The 21,245-nt window shown below is 38.8% G+C and overlaps 1 protein-coding gene across 1 annotated transcript in view; it reads left to right on the top strand.

The window, feature by feature from the left end:
• LOC108278551 (glutaredoxin domain-containing cysteine-rich protein 2) overlaps positions 1-3,339 on the top strand; it is a 5,582-nt gene extending 2,243 nt beyond the window's left edge. Inside the window, exons 2-3 of the mRNA XM_017492004.3 lie at positions 780-992; positions 2,638-3,339. Of these exons, the coding sequence (XP_017347493.1) occupies positions 780-992; positions 2,638-2,808 (384 nt within the window). The 3' untranslated portion in view covers positions 2,809-3,339. The remainder of the gene's footprint in view (positions 1-779; positions 993-2,637) is intronic.
• Positions 3,340-21,245: the final 17,906 nt, after the last annotated feature.

Here is a 21,245-nt window from a genome sequence, read left to right on the forward strand (position 1 = left end):
GAGTCGTGATAACACAGAGGATCCATTGTAGACGTTATAGTATTTGATTAGTCGATTGAATATTCGTGTGTGTGTGTGTGTGTGTGTGTGTGTGTGTGTGTAATACTACAGTCTCAGCAACATAATCCTCAGCACTTTCTTCCTCTCTACCTGTAGTGTTACATAATTTATATTTCTCGTGGATATAAAAAATTTTTTTCCCTCTCAAAGCTATTTATACACAACATCTCCAGCACAGCCTACAACCTTTTAAACAGCTTTGCTTGTGAGGTTTGCTTTTCTTTTTCCACTTATTGTGTGCGCACAACGCTGATCAAAACTTCTAATCATATTTATTATCATGAACCTGCAGATAAAGATAAAAGATATAAGATTGTCCTTTGGGGCTTTTCTTCTCTTTGACGTCCCAGATTGTTCAAGACAAGTCAAATATATATAAATATCCAGGAATAGTTCGGGATGACTGCTGAGAAAATGGCTTTTGTGTGTAATTGTGCTTGGGATTATTACAGTGTCAGATATGAAGTTCTTCTCCGGCGGTTCTGTGGTGCGTCTGCAGCAGAGCAAATCAAACTCATCATGACACACGTTCTTTGTCTGGTTTCTCTCTAAGGAGCTTTGTGCCTTATTCATCACATTCAGTATTCATAGCAACAGATTAAAACAGGCTCAACGACCCTTTTGTGTAGTTGTGGGGGTTTTTTTTTGTTGTTTTTTTTTTTTAAATACAATTTATTAATAATATGCTTTGTGCCTGTGTGTTTTCTGGATTCCTTCAGGCGCCAATTTTAGACTTCGAAAAGATCATCATCTATACCAGCAACCTGAAGATCATCCGATCTCCTAGTAAAAAAGCTGAGAGTGGTGTAAGCTACCATCACGGTCGGGGAGAAGGACGAGAGGTTTCTCCAGGCCGTGGGCCCAGATCCAAAGGGCGACACAGAACAAAAAGTGTCCGTAAGGAGGAACGATGTCCTGCTCCTGAGGAAGAGGTGATTACTTTTTCCATCCATTTTATCCTTGTGTCAGTCTTGCTAACATTTCTTCCTCCCCATCAGCCAGCTGTCCCCTATCACATGACAGCTATCAGCTACAATCTTCTGCTCATGCTGCCTGACGGGGAAGCGTAACACATTCAGAGGAAAGCGATATCTACCTGCATATCTGCATGCATGAGTTCACAGACCATACACGATTGGCTAGCGTCCCTCAGACAGCACGACCAATCATGTTCTCTGTGGCGAAGTCAGGATTTGAACTCACCATAGGCACCGTTCATGAAAATAACAAAAAATAAAAATCTAAAACATCACGTACTCTATAAATAAGTGACATTTTCAGCATATGGGAGTGCTGTAGTTTTACTTTACCACAAAAGTATTTTATTTGTATTTTTTTAAGAACGTTCCGCAATGGTTTGAAAATGATCAGGACCGGTACACTTCATATTGCCCTGAAGCGTCTCCTGGTGAGAATACCAGCACTGAACCTCTTCCTGGAATGTCTCCAACAACAGGAGACTCTTGTACACAGATTTTGTTCCACAGATCTCTTTGGATATGTTTTAGGTTTGTGCACGTGTTGAAATAACACCACGTATTTTATTTCAAATCCTTACAGAGGTATAAGACGTGTTTCCCAAAGCCTTAACCACTGAGATACTTTTCTGGCCAAGTCAAGCAGGTAAAAGATCCAGGTACTGAGCAAAATTCATTCGTCTGTAAATCTTTACAACAGTCCCTGGACGTCCAGCTGCGAAATGTGCTGAAGCGCCAAAGATCCACAACCACGCTGGATATAATCGACTTTATTTGCATTTAAAAATTCTACATTTTTCAACAAACATGTCCGGACACACAATATAAACTGGAGTTATAATGTTCAGGTGCTGAGTTTTGTACCTGTTCATGTAACCATGGACACATGGGTACATGTCTAATAGCTCTATTGTTTTTACATCATTTTGGGGGGTCTTTGTTGCCACCACAGTCATTTTTGTCCATTCTCTTAAAAGGTAAATAATTCTATACATTAGTAAACTGATTACTTGAGCCACCCCTTTCCCTTCTTAACTGAAAATTAAAAATGTAGCAGTTTTTATTCCGATCTCTTCTTTAATCCTCTAACAAAACTTCGAGCTTAAGTCTCATTTCACTGAATAATAACACTGAACCGAACTCAGAGAAAATTATTACTCACTTATTTCCTACTTTTCTCAAATGAAGCACTGCAACTGAACCGGTTTTCGTTTTGTTTTTGTTTTAATCTGGAGAGGTTTCCTAATGTAAGTTAAGTTTAAGAAGCGTGCAGATGTATGAGACGGAAGGATGGGAACAAATCTGTCCGTCCTGAATTATTGGATTTCAAAGTGATTTTCTAAATTGTTCAGGTCATTCCAACTGGGCTCTATAAACAGCCCTTTAATGATCATACAGAATTCGTGTTCCTGTGACTGTCTGCTCTTAATCTGCTCCGATATCACTAACGAGCTCTTCTTCCCAAAGTCAGGAGCCCAATCAATAAAATACTGCGCCGTTATGGAAACGTGGAAGTGTATAGATCCCACCGCCTTTCCGTCACGTAGCTATCCGGTAACTGTTCCCCGTGTGCTTTCTTTTTGTTTCCTTCACCCTGCAGGAAACAGGCGGCTGTGAGCAGTGTGGAGGTTCGGGTACCGCTCCGTGTTCCCTGTGCCATGGTAGTAAGCTTTCCATGTTGGCCAACCGCTTCAACGAGTCTATCCGAGAGTTACGCTGCCCGGCCTGCGATCCCCACGGCTTAGAGCCATGTCAGTCGTGCGTCCAGTAGACTTCTACATACTGTGCAGTTCTAACGAAGGCCCTGGACTGCTATTATGGACAGTATGACGAGGTCTGGCATTACAAGATGGAACCTGAGTGTGGAGTTCTGACCAGGAATTACATTTAATAACGATGATAAGAGAGAAATGTTTTAAGAATCCATTACTGTGATGAAGAAAACATTGAGGAGAGAAACTGACCCGAATCAGACCTGAACTTATCGTCAGCACGAGGTTCTGTGTGTCAGGGATTCATATATATTAAGTCTTAAATGATATTTACCTTAGAATACCTTTACCTAAAATATTTGCTTTGTTGTTCCGAAAGTGTCACCTGTCCCAGGAGGTGATTTTGTTACGTATCGGGATGGAAGGACAGTTTTGGTTTTCTCATGAGATATGGACGTGATCACATATTTGGCCAATAAATAAATAAAACACAATCGCTTGTTATCTTCTTTTAATATGACCGTAGGGATGTTGTGTACTAATAAAGATTTTCACCCTGAGAGAATTCCTACTGAGATTTATTTTAGGATCTGATCTCTCGCAGCGTTTATTTGTGTTCATTCACGTCTGTGCGTTTTCATTAAACTCTTAGATTAATTCTTTAAGAAGACGAGCTCCAACTGTCCCGTCAAGCAGTAAGGAGTTATATGGTTTGTAAGCTTGGTTCAGCTGTCAAAAAACCACAAATCATCTGAAGAGTAGAAGATGAATCACTGGATTATATTCCTTTATTCCAATGTCAGATCTAGAGCAGTCGATCACAAGGACTCTGTTTTATCTGGTTTTATAGTTTGCTAACATGTGCAACAATCCCTGCAGCGCCCCGACCAACCTGTACACCTGAGAAGGTGATCCGCTGCTCTGTGTGTTCCTTATTTACTTCATTCTTAATTTATATTCATTATTTTTGGTTGAATGTTGGCATTCCAATGTCCAAACCGAGTGTAGAAGTCTTTCAGCATCTATTTTAATCTGCAGTTCAGAGATCTTTTCCTCTCATCTTTCCATTAAAAGCTTTTCCTTGTTCAGTATATCCAGTCACATTATCTCTTAACACCTTCAGCTTCTCCTGTAGTTTCTCCTCAAATATCTGTCACAGTCAGCTGTAATGCTGACTCACAGTCGCAAAAATGTGTACATTAAAAAAAAAAAAAAAAAACAACTTTAAGAGGAAATGTTTCGTATTAGCACTGACATTCACAGGAAATTCAGATTTAAAGAGAAACCTTTCCATGTGCTGTTTAAAAAATTAAAAAAAAAAAAAATCATTATTGTATACTGTATATTACATAAAGTTGAACTCCTTCAGCTGTTTCTGAAACTCTGAAAAAGTGAATCTGTTTATAATATATTTTTCTTATGTTTTCTTGTAAACACGGACTCTAACGCTAATCTAGGTTTATCAGCCATAACAGATATTATTGTTCTTCTAATTATCAGAGGCTGAAAATGATTTTAAAAAATCTAGAAGAAACACAGCAAAATCAAACATTTTTGGACTCAACAATCACAAAAAGCTCCTGTACGGACCGGCACTCTGAGGACTTATTTCTTTTCTTATTTTTCTGACCCTGCGCTTTTTTCATCGGCTGAGCCGTATTAGGGTGTGGCCTGGCCCATATGGTTGTTGGGAAAGGGATAGTGGGAGGAGTCAGTTTTTGGAGGGAAAAAACAACACTAGCTAGTTTCCACTTAAAAAGGAGGAAAGTAGCTACGCAGTTAGTTTGTTCTTTTACAGGTGTACATGTTCTGAACAGGAGAAGCAGAAAAGCTGTGGATCTCTGGATGCACCGAGAAGCTCCTGGAACCGAAAAGAAGACGTTTGCATTCAGGTGATCTTCTGATTACAAGGAGCAGGGAGATTAATCCTTTTTGCTCCTGTTTTTCATGTTTAAATGTATATTTTAAGCGACCTAATTTGAATTTTGGTGTCGAGAACTGCATATTTGTGACACCTGGGACTTAGTGAAGATTTGAAGTTATGTTGGAATGAATTTGTTGTTGTTCTGCATTTATAAAGTGGCTTTAGTTTGTTTAGGCTTTGTCCTTTCAGCTATAATAAGAGGGAAAACATCTATCAAACAACATTATAGAAAGTGTGTTAAATAGACCCCGCCCATTATTTTCTACAGGCTGCTTCATTAGAAACATTTCACGTGTTCATAGTTTAAAACCTTGAATTTTAGTTTATCCTAATAACATGCATTTAAAAAAAAAACCAAACAAACAGATGGATGATGGAGTATGATATAAATGATAAAAATACTAACCTCATTCTAACACAATGCATTTGTTCTGAAACAAGACTTGGAATGCAGATGAGCAACGCTGCATTTATTCATTTCTCATTCAAGTACATTATTGATGTGAAACGCTCTTACCAAACTATTGGGGCAGTGGTGGCTTAGCGGTTAAGGCTCAGTTAAGGTTACTGATCAGGACGTTGGGGGTTCAAGCTGCCACTGTTGGGCCCTTGAGCAAGGCCCTTAACCCTAACTGCTCCAGGGGGCGCTATATCATGGCTGACCCTGCGCTCTGACCCCAACCTCCTGACATGCTGGGGTATGTGAAGAAAACAATTTCACTGTGCTGTAATGTACACGTGATCAATAAAGACTCGTTATCATCATTCCTCCTGTCACACCAACTTCATCAGCATTTGTTTATTGACCTGTCTGGACTGATTACAATCACTTAATCCTTATAATCAAAATAGTATCTAATAGCACATAAATCTATGTCTTTGTCTTCAGTTAAGCTGTCTAGATTAACATTAACACATCCGACGTGTAATTTGAGATTGGTCTTCGCTGCAGTTCGTGTCTAATAGCAGGAGTTAATTAGATGCTTCTCGCAGGCAGCAGTGAAAATGTTGAAGACAGAAAAATCACAAGAACAATTAGCTGTGTGATGACATGTAGGACACATAAATAATTCAACACATGTTATAAATGACTGTTGGGGATTAAACACACACACACACACACACACACACACACACACACACACACTCTCACACTCTCTCTCTCTCTCTCTCTCTCTCTCTCATTGAGTTAAAATTAAATTTATTTTCTCCCCCACAAATCCGACAATAGTTTACTAACACAAACATTTCTGCTTTACACGTATTCACCATGGTTCCTGCGTTTCCGGTTCATTCACTGCACTCGGAATTGTGTGTTGTTTGTTTGTTTGTTTGTTTGTTTGTTTATCACAGTCAGTGTCTGCACGTCGGACATAAATAGACTCGGTGCTGTCCAGTTCCACCATTTTGAAGCAAAGAAAAAGAGATGAAAAACGGGGAAATCTGTTCTGCTTCAGCGCTGAAACGGAGAAATTGTGCCTCTCCTGGATTTCTGCAGGTGTCCTTCCTTTGTCTCTGCTGATTGCTGCATAGCTTCATGCTGATCTGGAAATCAAGCTGGACATGTGTGTTCGTCTGAAATCGAACACTTTTCATCCTGTTACTAAACTAGAGATCAGTAAATCTGTAGCTGGATCTGCTTAGTGCTTCAAATCGTGCTGTGTTTTTGTATTTAAACCAGAAGTAGTCGTGGTGTGAAGTCAACTCTGACCTCTATGCCCTGGAAATACTGAAGGAAAAAAAAAATAAATAAATAATAATAATAATAATCGTGCTGTTGTGAAAAATAAGTCATTTTCATAGTCACTTCATTCACTAATTCTAACAACGAATAGAAATTTGCAGAACATAACTTTTATTCAGCTCCTCCATACACTGCAGAACTTTCTGGAAAGCGTTCTATTCAGTGTGACTGACTGAGGCAGGACACGCTTTCAAAACAGAAACGTCTTTCACAAATGCTGTTTGTAGTTAACGACAATATAAAGCTAATAATAGTTGATCGGATTTACTTCAGTTATTTTTTTAGGTTTGCAACATTCCAGAGAGATCAGACATGAGAATCTAATCGACTACAAACCTGGACATGGTGTTGCTGTGAATCCAAATGGAGTCCTTTAAGTGACATTTCATTATAAGAAGTTATACGTTTTAAAATGAATTAAATGATTATCATTGGTAAACCCCAGCAGGGATACACAGCGCATCGTCTGCATAGACTATTTGGAGCGGTGGCTCTGTAAATGAATCGGAAATGAATCTCTTTAGACTAGTATAAAGTCTTTGTGTGTATTTATGGAGTTGCAGTTGTGGTGGGAATTTTGCTGAGACCTGGCAACCCTCTTCTTCAACCTTCACATGAAGGTCTATATATATTATATTATATTATATATTTATTATATAATATCTCTGAATAATGCATTTGTATTGGGTTGTACATCACTACAGAACGCATAGCTACTGCATCTATATAAAGCAGCCTCTCATTTTCCGTTCCAGAAAGAAATCGAAAGAAAGATTTCTGATGAACAAACTTAAAGATATCTTGGATCTAACACACTCAGAACCCAATCGAAAGAAAATGGGTTCCTATGCAGTAATAAATGAAAAGTATCAAAAACCTAGTTGGCCAGAATTCACCAAGTCAACACACAACTCCGCAGAAGATTAATGACCTCTCGGGAGAATTGGCCCGGGTGTAATACTGAGGAAGATTGCTCTGGCAAACGGTTGTATACTAACTAAGCCGAGACAGTTAGGCTGTAATGAAGTGCATTATTAAGTGTTACAGAGAAATCATGTCTGCTTTAGGGCAGTTCATTAATTTTCAGGTTTTGAGACCTACACTGCCCTCCATTAATATTGGCGCCCTGGGTAAATATGAGCAAAGAAGGCTGTGGAAAAAGTCTCTTTATTGTTTAACCTTTTGATATTTTGTTAAAATCATTTGCAAAAATTCTCTGCTCTCATGGATATCAAACAATTACAAACACAACACAGGTTTAACAACAACAAAAAAAACTTTAAATATAGGTGTGCAACAATTATTGGCACCTCTATTAATTCATAAATCTATTTGAAGTATATTACATTGATATTTTCATTTATTTTTAGTACACCTGGGAGACTAGGAGCAGGAAACTGTTCAACCCTGACTTCCTGTTTCACAGGGGTATAAATATGAGGTAAAACACAGGCCAAATTCCCCTAGTCATTCATAACAATGTTTAAGAGCGAGGAATAAAGCTGTGATGTGCGGCAAAAGGTTGTTGAGCTTCACACAATGGGGCGTGTCTATAAGAAAATAGCACAAGCATTGAAAACGCCCATTTCACCATCAGGGCAATAATGAAGAAGTTCCAGTCCACTGGAAATGTTATGAATCGACCTGGAATTGGACGTGTGTCTGTATCGTCTCAACGCACTGTGAAGAGGACGCTTCGAGTGGATAAAACATCTCCAAGGATCACAGCTGGAGAACTGCAGATGTTAGTTGTGTCTTGGGGTCAGAAAGTCTCCAAAACTACAATCTGAAGTCACCGACATCACCACAAGCTGTTTGGAAGGGTTTCAGGAAAAAAGCCTCTACTCTCATCCAAAAACAAACTCGAGCGTCTTCAAGATGTTTTTTTTTTTTTTATCAAAGACATTTAGGTGTGCAGACACACCCCAACACAGCCTGCCACACCCCATCACCCCCCTCACTACTTCAGTGATGATAAGGGCTGGTTTGTAGGTTTTGAGGGGCTGGTTGTAGCTTTGAATGAAAGAAGTGAGCAGACGGTAAGTTATGATGTTCTTTATACAGGTCTTGATGGAGGGAATAAATCAGAGGAATTGTCAGTGATTACAGTGAAGTGCAGTTGGTAGAATGGAGATAAATTGGACTCATTACCTGCACTTGTTCAGCATGTTCTTTCTCCCTGACCCAAATTAAGTCACATATTTATGCATTTCTCCTCCAAGAGGACTGAACAGATTCTGTTCCATGATTTTAGGCAATTTATTTGAGGTGACTTCTTTTAATAAGCTCATACCAGCAGCAGTGTGTCGTTTACGGTCAGAGTCACTTTTGGGAAATTTGTCAGAAAGATTGGTAGGTAATTATTTGATTCCCAGGAGTTTTATGTGTGTGATGAAACTGAAATAATCTTTACAAGAATAAACCCACATCTAGTGTATGAAAAAGGGTGTAGTTTTGATTGAATCTTTTTTTTAATTGGATAAAATTGTTGTTGTTGTTGTTGTTGTTGTTGTTATTGTTGTTGTTATAGAGACACACATAAACAGGGTATAACATTTTCTGGAATGATGTTGCACAACATCTATGTGGGACGTTTATAGATTACAGCAGATCAACGGAGCTGGAAGTATTTTAAAAAAAAACTTTTAACTGTAAAATAAACATATAATCGTTGACGTGAAGTTTTCTGTTAGACGTTGCTCTAATATCTATGGAAGGAGTCTCCGGTGTCAGGGCTTTGTAACGGTCAGCAGGTTTTCCGACATCTTCAGGACAGGAGGCTACGTTTTTGTGGTTTCTTTGTAACATGACAAGCTGCGTTGTGTTTGTTTGTTTTTTTTTGTCTTATTGTCTTCAAGAGAGAGAAAAAAAGTCTGTTGAGGGAACGAGTGTTTATAGCTGCTATAACGTAAGCGAGAGCAGGAACTAACTTGTCTCTTGGGCAGTCCATAACATTTTAATGTAATTATAAACGGATTAAAAGTGTGATGTGTTGTTCATTAATAAATAAAACTGTTGGCAAATTGCTATATGATGAGAGGAATTGAACACTTTTTGGCATGCTGTTATATGCAATCGACTTCGCCTCACACCGTATGACGCCACTCCGCGGTGGATTATTTTCGTATCACAGCACAGTCCGTTGTGTGTTATTCCTTACATATACAGGTACTGTGTAAATAAATTGTGCCACAAATACTGACCACACAACACTGACTAAAATAGCAGCAGTGATGGTAATCTCTTCACTACGCTCAGCCGCCAGGTGTCAGTATAGCGCACTGTCAGCACCATTATACTGGCTGTTTCATTAATCTTAGAGGAAAATCACTTACACTGGCTTTAAATGCTTGAGTCTTCCAGTTAGAGTGCATCCATTTGCCCCAGCACAGACAGTTCCACCTCATACTATTCTGTGCCAGATTCATTCCTTGTTTCTCAATCTTTGATGCAACACAAGCAGACAAATTAATGCGTAACCTCCAGTGAAAAGCTTCCCATTTATTTTTAATCAGCTTCTCTCTCTCTTTCCAGTACAGTAATCACGAGCCACTGTGGCCTTTCTCTGTCTCTCTCTGTCTCAATCTCTCTCTCTCTCTCTCTCTCTCTCTCTCTCTCTCTCTCTCTCTCTCTCTAAATGATCCTGCCTTGCTGGTATGAATTGGAGTTCAGCCCAGTGGTCTGTTAATTGCCGTTTCCTCCATCTCAGGCTTCCTGATGTGTGTTAAAGATAAGTGCCTCCTGTGCACGGTGGATCCGAGTGGACCAGCTGGCTATCTTAGTGCAGTATCATCGATGTAAAATGAATGTCATCTGGCTGCTGGGGTGATGAAAGGATTTTGTATGCTTTGTAATGCATAGAGCAAATTATAACGACGAGTGAAGGAAATAAAAATGATGGTCGCTCCTAACATGGGCAAGCTAAAGAATCACACAGTAACTCTTAACTGTTCAGTTTTTAGACTATAATGAATTATTCAATTAGACAGTGGAGAGATTTATGCATTAATGGTTTGGTATAGGGCTGATCCACTAGCAGACAGGGTTTTTAGTACCAGTTGAACACTGTGAACACACCTCTCTTTACAATAACTTATCTTCAATCAGATCTAGGAGGATTAGGATCTCTGCACAGACTGAAGCCATCAAGGCCTGATGTATACCCCATCGCGGTCTGACTGCTACTCTATCTGTAGCCTCCAGCAGGCTACACAATACACAACACAGCATTCGAGAGTAACACACACATGCACATGCACACACAGCTTCCTGTTTGTTTGTTGTTTATTATGGTTAGGTTGACAGGTATACTGTACCTTAAAATATTTCTTCATAAAATCATGCAGGTGCAGGTCAAGAGCGTCAGTTAATGTTCACATCAAACATCATGATTAGGGACGAAGGGGGTGATCTCTGTGACTTTAAGCGTGGCATGGTTGTATGGTTGTTGGTACCAGATGGACGGGTTTGAGTATTTCAGAAGCTGAAAAACCGTCCTGTGAGAGGAGATTCTGCAGGCTGGAACACCTTGTTGATGAGAGGGATCAGAGGAGAATGACCAGAGCTGACAGGAAGTCTATAGTAACTCAAATAATCACTCTTTATAACCGTGGTGAGCAGAAAAGCATCTCAGAACACACAACACATCAAACCTTGAGGTGGACGAGCTACAACAGCAGAAGACCATACAGTAAAATATGTGACGGTGAATGTACATTTCCTCATCAGCGAAGATCAATAACATTTAGAATAACTTATTCTGCTTTGCAAATGAGTAAAAAAATACATTAAAAAGTTTCATTATAGGACAGCTGTCTATTAAATATCCTCACGGTTATTCATATAAGTTCATCGGTATTCGATTAGAGGAGTTCTTTAACCACGATTCCGTATTCATTCAATTCTGTATGTTCTGTTCACGATGCATGATGATTCCCAGTGTAATCGTTGGGCATTAATAATAATAATAAATTCTGTAATAATTATTTATATGATATAAAATTGCCATAGAAACTGTGTCTGTAAGTGTGAGTAATCCACAGCTGCCATGTGAGGCGTTATCAGTTCAGCGTTTAGCATTTTAAGTTATGCATCCATGAGCCTGACTCCATCTCCGTCGTCTAAATTAGACGAGCAGAAAGAACAGCCATCGCCTGGACAGAGCTGCTCCTCTCCGTCATCACCAGCAGTCCCTGCCCTCCTAGGACTATTTTCTATTTCTGTAATCTGAGCAGAGGAGCGATAAGAGTGTTTGAGAGATGCTCCCGGCCACACAGGACTCCAGACGATCCAGCCAGTGGGAAAACTGCATCCCTCTCGAGGTCCTCGAGTTCAGCCTGAAAAGTTCAGTACAACCAGATCAGGGCATTTATTCCATCCACCTTCCTGTAGCACTACGTGCGCCAGTCCACAGAAAGAGACAAAAATTCCACAACAGCAGTGGTGCAGCACAGGCCAGAAGAGAAAAGCAACCGGACGTGTTTTAACTCTCTGAATAAGGTGCACGTTGGTCCATAATGTGGTTTGCAAACAATCCTTTTTTTAATGATGAAAACACAGATTTCAAACATGTACGTGTTTGTGTTTACATTGTGATGAAGTTGCATCATTAATTACATCACTCTAACTTCAGAGTGGATTTTATTTAGTTTAGTGTAGTTTATTTAGTTATAAAGCACATTTTAAAACAAGTTGAAACCAAAGTGCTGTATAAGTATAAAACAGATTTATACAAACATTTAATAGTATTAAATACCAACGGACAAATAAATTCTACACCCCCTATAGATAACGATTCAAATTTTTTGTTGATAGACCGCATAGAATTGGAGATTATATGATAAGATAAAATTAGTATAGAAATTCTACAATGTTCGTTTTGGTTGTCAAACTGTGCACAGGGCAGTTTATATGTGTTTATTGGAATATCTTTGTTTGTTTGTTTTTTTGTCGTATTAACAAACATGGGGAAAAATATTCGGCTCGGGTTAGATGGGTTGCACTGAGGGAAAAACAAACAAACATACAAACAAAAACATACCAGTCACATGAATTTTTAAAGTCAAAATAGCCGCAGACCCCCAAAGGGTTAACGCTGTAATATCTGCAGTTCTGTCAGCTGAAGGGTTTAACCTGGGTAGGATGAACAGTAGCATCAGAAACCTTCTTCTAGGAGACATCTCCAGAACGGTGACGCTACACCGTGATGCTTACTCTCTCTAGCAGACTCGTCAAATCCAAGGAAGAGCGTCGGCCACTGGGTGTTTTATTCTCTCTACGCAGAAAACCAGTTTCAGGCCAAAGCTGAGGAACATTTATGATGGTGCACACCAGAGGTTATTACGCACCATCAGTAGCAGCCATTTTGAAAGGAAAAAACAGTCAGTGATCGCTGCAAAAACAGTAACAGATATTTATATGGCTTCTTTTATTTGCCTAATTATAAACGATCCTATTATATATTATAGCGATCCCTGACCTCAGATCTCTGTTATCTCTGTGATAAAGGCTTTAGATGATCATTTCTTCTCCCGCCTCTCAGATGATTTTTATTGTTGTGGTTCATGACACATTTTGGATTGTGCAAGTGACAGTGAAAATGTGCTCATGTTGGTCATTTCAAAGGAAAATCGGGATGGAACAGGTCATCTTCTGACGTTTCCAAGAGCAAAGCAAGCATCTTCATTACAGCAGACTGAATCCTGCTCACTGATTGAAATATCTTGACGTTTGGCAGTAAAATAATGATATAAGCCTCAGATGTTGCTACTCGGGGTCTTTAGGTTGTTAAAGTTCTCCCATACTCTCACAGCGCTGAATAAACTGCTGCCCTGGTGAAAGAGTGCTGAATTAATCCATCTATCTCCAAGGTCCTTTTTACTCACTGCTGAATTAATCTTGTGACATGAAATCTAACACCGGAAACCAAAAAGCAATTATTTGTTCCCCTGCTGCGGAGTCGGGATGTCAGTCGACTTAAGTGGAGATTTATTTGGCTTATTCAGCTGTTGGAGCGAGAGAACTGCTTCATTTCTCTTCAGACGTGTTAAAAAGATGTTGGACTCCTTCAGCTGAACAGGACTGCAGATCTGATGCGACAATACATTCGCAAGGTGTTCGAATACTAAAAGGCAAATGCAAATTTGGGCTGTTGGCTCTCTGAAGTTTTCGGCCTTTTTTGAAATGGTAATGTCGGGGGAAACATGCCTTTTAGGCTTGAGGCACTTTTTATTTTTTTTTCTAAATGTTTTTGTGGATATGACAGCAGGTGGGTAACATGCTGAATAGTTTTGCCAGCAATAATTGATCTGCTGTACATAAGTACCCTTTATTACTATCAAATTTTTTCCTTGACAAGTTCCCTGACAGATATTTCATGATGAAAGGTAACTTTTATTTAAGGTCTAAATATTTCATTAGTGCTAAATTAAAAAATGTTTCAACATTCAACCCTGAGTTTCCATTTCTGTTTGAGGTCTGTGTGTGTGTGTGTGTGTGTGTGTGTGTGTGTGTGTGTGTGTGTGTGTGTGTGTGTGTGTGACTTCTGACTGGAGAGTTTTCTTTCTTTTTTTCCACTTTACAAGCAATCAGTGCAAATGCGATGCGTTCCAGTTGCTGATGTTTTTGCTCCGAAGTCTCATTAACAATTTAGCTAGTTATGTAGGCTAGTTAGCTAGCTAGCCATGTAATGTAGAGAAACTTGCTAACTGGTTAATCCCATTCTGAACGAATTCACCTGTTCGATACGGCAGGTGTGTTTCCCGTCTCGGATGTCAGTGTGCAATACGAACATAGGACAGCTAATACCATTAACTTTATTAGCTAATTAATCTTCCATTATTTCTAGATGCAGTTCACATTTTGACCACTAGGTGCAATAATAACTATGAATCTAAATGGTACAGTGAGCACGCTGCACCACGATCTCGAAAGGCGAACAATCAATGGAACATTGCTTCTGACTTAACGTCTGACTCCGAACTTAATTCCTTTTTTATTATTATAGCATACCTTATCTGTGGTATTACACAATTTATAATTCTACATTTTACTGCTGGAATTCTGGTCCTGATCACATGCGGTATCACTTGTTGTCTATGGCCTGAGACTTGTAAGAGCACATGTGGCAGGTTTGGGAGTTGTTGATATTGGTGTGGTCTTCACACTTTGCTAATAAATGATCTACAGCACATTGAGGAGAATGTTTACTGTACTGTAGTGTCTCTGATGTGACCAGCATTTGAAGATCCACTTCCAGCCAGTTTGAACGACCCTTTGTCCAGAAAACATGAGCTGACTCTCGAGATTGGAGATGACGATGTGCACGTTTGGGATTCTGAGAGATTATATCAAATGATCTGAACTGACAGTAAAAAAAAAGAAAAAAAAGAAGTTATTTCATCTTCATCAGATGTAGTTTGTCATTCTTCTTTGTACTTGCATATATTTTTTTCCTTTTGATTACAAAAAGCTTTTTGAGAAAAGCCTGTTTTATTTTATTCACTACTCTTCAAAACTGTCATGATAGTCAGACATCAGCCGTCTCTGGGGATTTATGCAACAGACAGATAAGACGCTTTTCCCATCTGCATGGTTCGGAAACGGAGCCTCGCCAATCTTCCGATTCCTCCGTAAGGAGAAGCAGCATCGAGCATCCTGCTAAAAAATAAAATAAAATAAAAAAGCTGCATGTTGGTGTTCTTATCGCTTTAATCCTGAGAGCAGCATGTTCACTCCCAGAGAGATGGTGTGAGGAAGAGATAGCACACCCCAAAGAGCAATCACTCGTAGATTACTGAGTCCAGCTCCTGCTCCGATCATGCCTCAGAAATCCGATCTGGAAAAGCATCAAAACCGTCTTTCTCTTCAGCTTTCCTTTGACATGAATATTTCATCCTTTTTTTGAAATCTAAATGCTGTAGATGTGGACATGCACACACCTCTATATGTAGCAAAATGATCTTCCCAGATTCAAGGTCATACAAGGTCATCACTGAAACCTCATCTCAAGGTCGTAGGTGTGGGATCTCGCCTTGAGGACTTCATGACGTTTAAACATAAACGAATCCGTTAGAAAGATGAAATTACCAACCGCAACATCACCAGATATTAGATATCGTTTCCTCTGATTTTAATGCACAAGATTCACTCGGAACAACGCCACAACCCATTTAAATAACAACCACGTTCTCATATCCAAATCCCGACTGCCAAAGTGTGTTTATTCAGTACTTTATTTTTATACATGAATACAATTTCAAATCCCTTATGCTTGTTACTAAAGATCTTTCACATAATATGGTTCTGTTCTTTATTATATAACAACATACATCTGTGACAAAACAGTAGTAGATGCAATCCACACATTGTGCTTATCTTTATTCTGTATCATTATATCTCTATCATTATGCATTTATGTTTCTTTTTTTTTCTTTTTTTCTTTTTTTTTTAATATTGTCACAAATCAAAGCGTCTGTATAAAGTGTTCTTACTCAACATGCGTACAATGTTCTGGACCTCGTCACAAACAAAACACTCATCGTTCAACATCCACTTTTGCGTAGTTTTGCTTCGATTCATGTCTTTTTTCTGATTGTTAAATGCTGTTATGATTTCGTGTGCTTTATAGAAGGAAAAGTCAGTGTGTTTTTATCATACTGCAAAAGAAAAGAAAGAAAGATACGCAGCAACACACTTAAAGCTTGTGTTTAAGGTCAGAATTAATGTAACGTCAACATTCAGGACTTAAATAAAGGGTTTAATAAAACATTCCCCCAACCTGAGAATAAATAAAAGTGTCCGGATTTGTCTTGTATGATTTGAGATGACATTTGAAGAGGATTTAACTGTGATCCGTCATGTTCCGGAGATAAACGTTCTGTTCTGTTAAACCGTTCTGTCTACCAGCGTGTGGAATTATAGCTAATAAATGATTTGCTGGTATAAACCGGATCGTTGTGTAAGCTTTAACGAGTGAACGTTTACTGCTGATCTGAGGTTAATCGCTTTCTTCAGTCACGTGAAGAGCAGTGTTCTGGCTTTATGATCCCGGACCCCGCCGATCTGCCGACGCCGGATGAACGCCGGGATTAGTACACACTCGTTGTACATTCTTTCTATTCAACACTATTGACATCTTGAATTTAAAGAGCACATACTTTTATCTGGATCTTCAAAATTTAGCATTTTGCATTTTTATCTGCAGTCTTGTCGTGCAGATTGGAATCCAATCTCATGTGAAATATGCAAACGTCCGACGTGAGATGGCAGAACGTCAGTCAGCCAATTTATAATCCCTAAATATAACGAATAACACGACAGGTCCTGGCTCACCAGATTTCATGGTTTATAATGGATTTAAAAATTATTCTTTTTTTTTTATTTTATAGAAACAGTCTCATTTTTCCAGGACCGCGCAAACACTTCAAGTCTACTTGACATTTGTTCTCTTGCTGGTTTCAGAGAATCCAATTTTGTCACAGCAAAGTTCACATGCTTCTCCCGGAATAATTAATGGCATCTCTATCTTGCTGTCCAAACACACGGTCCATGTTAGACTTACACCTTACTCAAGACTCGACCCCAGCATGTGCCAGACTAACATTACCTCTGAAGGTGGAGTGAATCATCTGCATTCTTTAGTTTTTCCCTTTGCAGACAAGGTCACATTTAATGCAAGATAGAAATGGGGCTCCCTCTGAGCGGAGAGAACGCTGTACACCGCCAGCACAGAGTACTCGCACACTGTGTCTGGGAAATGTCCGGGATCTTTGAGCGTCCTCTGTCAGGATTTAGTGAACGAATGTCTTATTGTGGCTTCATATTACGACGGTACTTCCATTTGGAGAGACAGAAACAGCAGGAATTTCAGCGGGCTTCTTCCGGAATACACGAAAACATTTCTCCTGATGTTCTGAACAATAAACATAAGTTGCTCAGAACAGTACAAGCCCATCTGTAACTGTGTACAATCACAATATTTGACCCATAAAATTGCCAATAATGTCCTAAACTTCTTTGTACTTACTAATGAACTTAAAGTTTTATTTGATGTCACATGTGATGGCTCCTGATCTAGCTCACCTGACTGAATCTTGGTCATTTTGGGGCTATTTTTGAGATCATGGTGCAACGGCAGAAATAAGGCACAGGATCGGGAGTGTTTGGTTTGTTGTTGTTGTTGTTGTTGTTGTTTTCTTTTCTTTTCTTTTCTTTTTTTTAAATATATATAACAACCATCTGGCTGACAGAATTTACAACAAATGTATTTTCTGTCATCTTGTGCTCTTTTGTTTGGGATTCACTCACATACTCGGGTCTGAGTGTGTAAACACGAGAACACTCAAAAAACTCAACTCAAACTGACCTCTAATCACGGTCTAGCGTGCGCCGTCTGCTGTTCTGTGTTCGCCTTAATAAATAATCTGGTTGTTTTGTTTTCGATATAAAAGTGCGAAATACAGAAGTGTTGATGCGAATAGATTCATTTAGATAAATTTGTTATTTATTGAGCCTGAAAGTCACGTCAGGAACGGGGAACTGTGTGCACAAAACAAAACAACCCCCCAAAAAAACTAAACTCGGTATACATGTGGAACTCAGTTTCAGGACAAAATCATGCTGTTTTACTAGGATTTAATAATGCAAAGGTTTATCAAGGTCATGCGTCAGTATCTTAAAACGATTAAAAGCTTATTTCAAAATAATTCATCTTACACTGGACACTCAATTATGCGGCAAGGTTTAGTTTCAGTAGAACTTTTTCCAGGAGATCTGAACTCGTCACGGTTATCGAGAGCCAGGGGGAAATCTCACACGTGTCATTTTGCACATCGCAAAACCGACGCAGTTATTCTTTTGAGCGTGCAATTAATCCCCTAACCCCTAACCCCTAACCCCTAACCCCTAACCCTAACCCCTAACCCTAACCCTGGCACATGCACGGTATATTTACGTAACGTTTTAATAAATCAATGCCATTGTGTTTCTATATGGAATAATTCCTTGCTTATTAACGCTTATTCTTTTAGAAATATGACATTTTGTGTACACTATCAACAGATTAGAATTTCACAACTTAGTTTGTGTGCCTAGTGTCGAAGTGAAGTGAAGTGAAGTGAAAGGATAAAAAAATACCATTTTGGGGACTAACAGAGAGCAGATTTGGAACGAAGTGTGTTATAAATTCCCATTGCACCAGCAGATTTTTAAAAATCACATCACACCCGCTGTCGTGCCTCTCCAACCGCTTCACTGCAGCCGTGTTTATTTCTGACCATGAAAATAGCAAACCGAGTGCAGGAATTTGGCTTAGGCTCAAACAAATGATCAAAAAAAACAAACAAAAAAAAAAAACAAAGAAAAAAAATGTTATTTCACCAAATTATGCTTGCTTACGCTGCAGAAAAATTCAGCCCTATAAGTGTGATGTACAGTTTCTTATGCGTTAAATTTTCCTCTGTTTTAATCCATAACCTCGTGGATGTTTGAATCCAGAACATCTTTCAGTGATGCTCAAACGTGTGCAGATACAGGACACATTTTTCATTCTCACTGTTATTTACATGTGACTATAGAGCTACTATTTTACAGTATTCACAGACAGCAGTAGATTTTGACAGTACAGGTTAATACGGTTATTGTTTATGACAGTATACTGAAGGGATAGAATCATAGTTGTGTTACTGTATTTGTGTTTCTCAGGTCTGCTCCTGGAGTAACCCGTCCTGCACATTCTGCCATTTTCTCTTGTCCAAGCCCGTTTGATTGGACTCATCAGCTGATTAACAACACTGGGTTGAACTGGATGAGTTAAAGAAGGAAAGAAAAACACTGAAATGTGCGGGGTTGGGGTACTGCAGGACCAGGATTGAGAAACGCTGCATTCGGCAATGTAATAATGACTGTGCTTTTACATCGCGAGTGTTAACTCCAGTCTCAGGAACCTCGGGCTCTGCACATTTTTGCGATTCCCCTGCTCGAACACTCCAGACTCATCGGCTAATTATCCAGACCTTTACGAGCTGATTCAGGTGTGTTCGAGCAGTAGAGGAGTGGAATTTAAGAAGCATTACAGTTTATTCATGTTTAAATGATTAATAGTGTGACATTAAACCGTCTTCCATTAAGACATTTATAAGTAGGGTTTTTTTTTAAGCGTGGTTCTGAGATTAGACTTCACAGATTTCATAAAAAGATTCGAATACAGCCTAGTCCTCGTCCCCCCCCCACCCCCCTCCCCCCTCCCACTCTGTTTCTTTGGTACAGTCCATATCATTGTACAACCCCACTTCCGAAAAAGTTGGGACAGTATGGAAAATGCCAATACAATCAAAAAGGAGTGATTTGTAAATGTACTTTGACTTGTATTTAAACTAAACATGTTTAAAAGACGAGGTGTTTGATGTTTTATCTAATCAACTGCGTCGTTTTTTGAAGATTTTGAACGTTTATTTTGAAATTGATGCATGCAACACTTTCCAAAATAGTTGGTACAGGGGCAATTTAGGACTGATAGCGGTGTGAGAAGTTGAAATAAGAAGGTGATGCGGAACAGGTGAGGCGATCGTCTAATCAGAGTACATAAGGAGCCTCCAGAAAAGGCCGAGTCCTTCAAGAGCGAGGACGGGTCGAGGCTCGCCGATCTGCCAACAGATGCATCAGAGAATAATCCAACACTCTGAGAAGAACGTTCCCCAAAGACAAATCTGTAGGATTTTGGGCGTTTCACCTTCTACATGCACGATATAATTAAAAGATTCCAGGAATCCCCGTACAGTTACACAGCTGAAGAAATGCATAACGTATTAATGGGGAAAATTCCACCTGCTAAACCTAACCAACTGGTGTCTTCACTCAACACTCAGGTGAACTGAATGTTCCATACGGTCCCAACTTCTTCAGAATTGGGGTTGTAATTCTTTGTAATATAAATCCAAAAATCCTTGCAACATTATTATAAATAATATTATTTACGTACATAAAACTAGCACTGGAATGAACATGAAAATTTACCACTGTGAAATTCATACAACTCAGTATCTGACTGTTTTGTTTTTTAATAATGATGTTAAATGGCTGTAACGCCGCAGTGACAGTGTATAGTGTATAGTGTATAGTGTATAGTGTATATCTAAAAAAAAAAAATTGTTTAGAGAAACTGCTAGTGCTAGACTCGACTTGTGTATGGCCTTCTTTTATGAAGCTTGGAAAAGTATTTGATTATGAATGTTGAATTATATACTGTACTGTACAGTGATGAAAAGACTAAACACTGAGTAAAGTGACATCCTGTAAAAAACATCCTGTAAAATCGGCATTTTTGAGTTTTGTATGTCTGATTTTTCGTTTTGTTTGTAATCAGTGCTGTCATTTGTCGATATGAATGAAATGTTTCTAAAAGGCTTTTTTTTTTTTTTTTTTTTTTTTTTTTTTTACCTCTAGCAAGTTTAAAATGAGGAAAAAACATTGGTAAAATGTACATTTTTTAAACACACCACATTAAAAGAAGAGCATTGTTAACGTGATGCATAATTCTATATGAAATTCATATTCAGATACTTTTGTCAGCTTCCAAGCTCCATGTTCAGTGTAGATCGACTGGATTTTCACCTGGATTGTTGGTTCCACCTATTGTATAACGCAAAGGGTATGACTAAAATGTAGAGCATAATTTATTATTATTATATTATTGTATATTATTTATACTGTTCTTTATTAAACGTTAGTGTCTGAGGAAACTTATTGCTCTTGAAAGAAGTATCTGAGCTGTTACGCATCATCTCGTATCAATAAACACTGAATATCAGATCAACAATATTCCAGTTAAA

This window comes from Ictalurus punctatus, chromosome 18 (genome assembly GCF_001660625.3).
Source record: "Ictalurus punctatus breed USDA103 chromosome 18, Coco_2.0, whole genome shotgun sequence".
Lineage (NCBI taxonomy): Eukaryota > Metazoa > Chordata > Actinopteri > Siluriformes > Ictaluridae > Ictalurus > Ictalurus punctatus.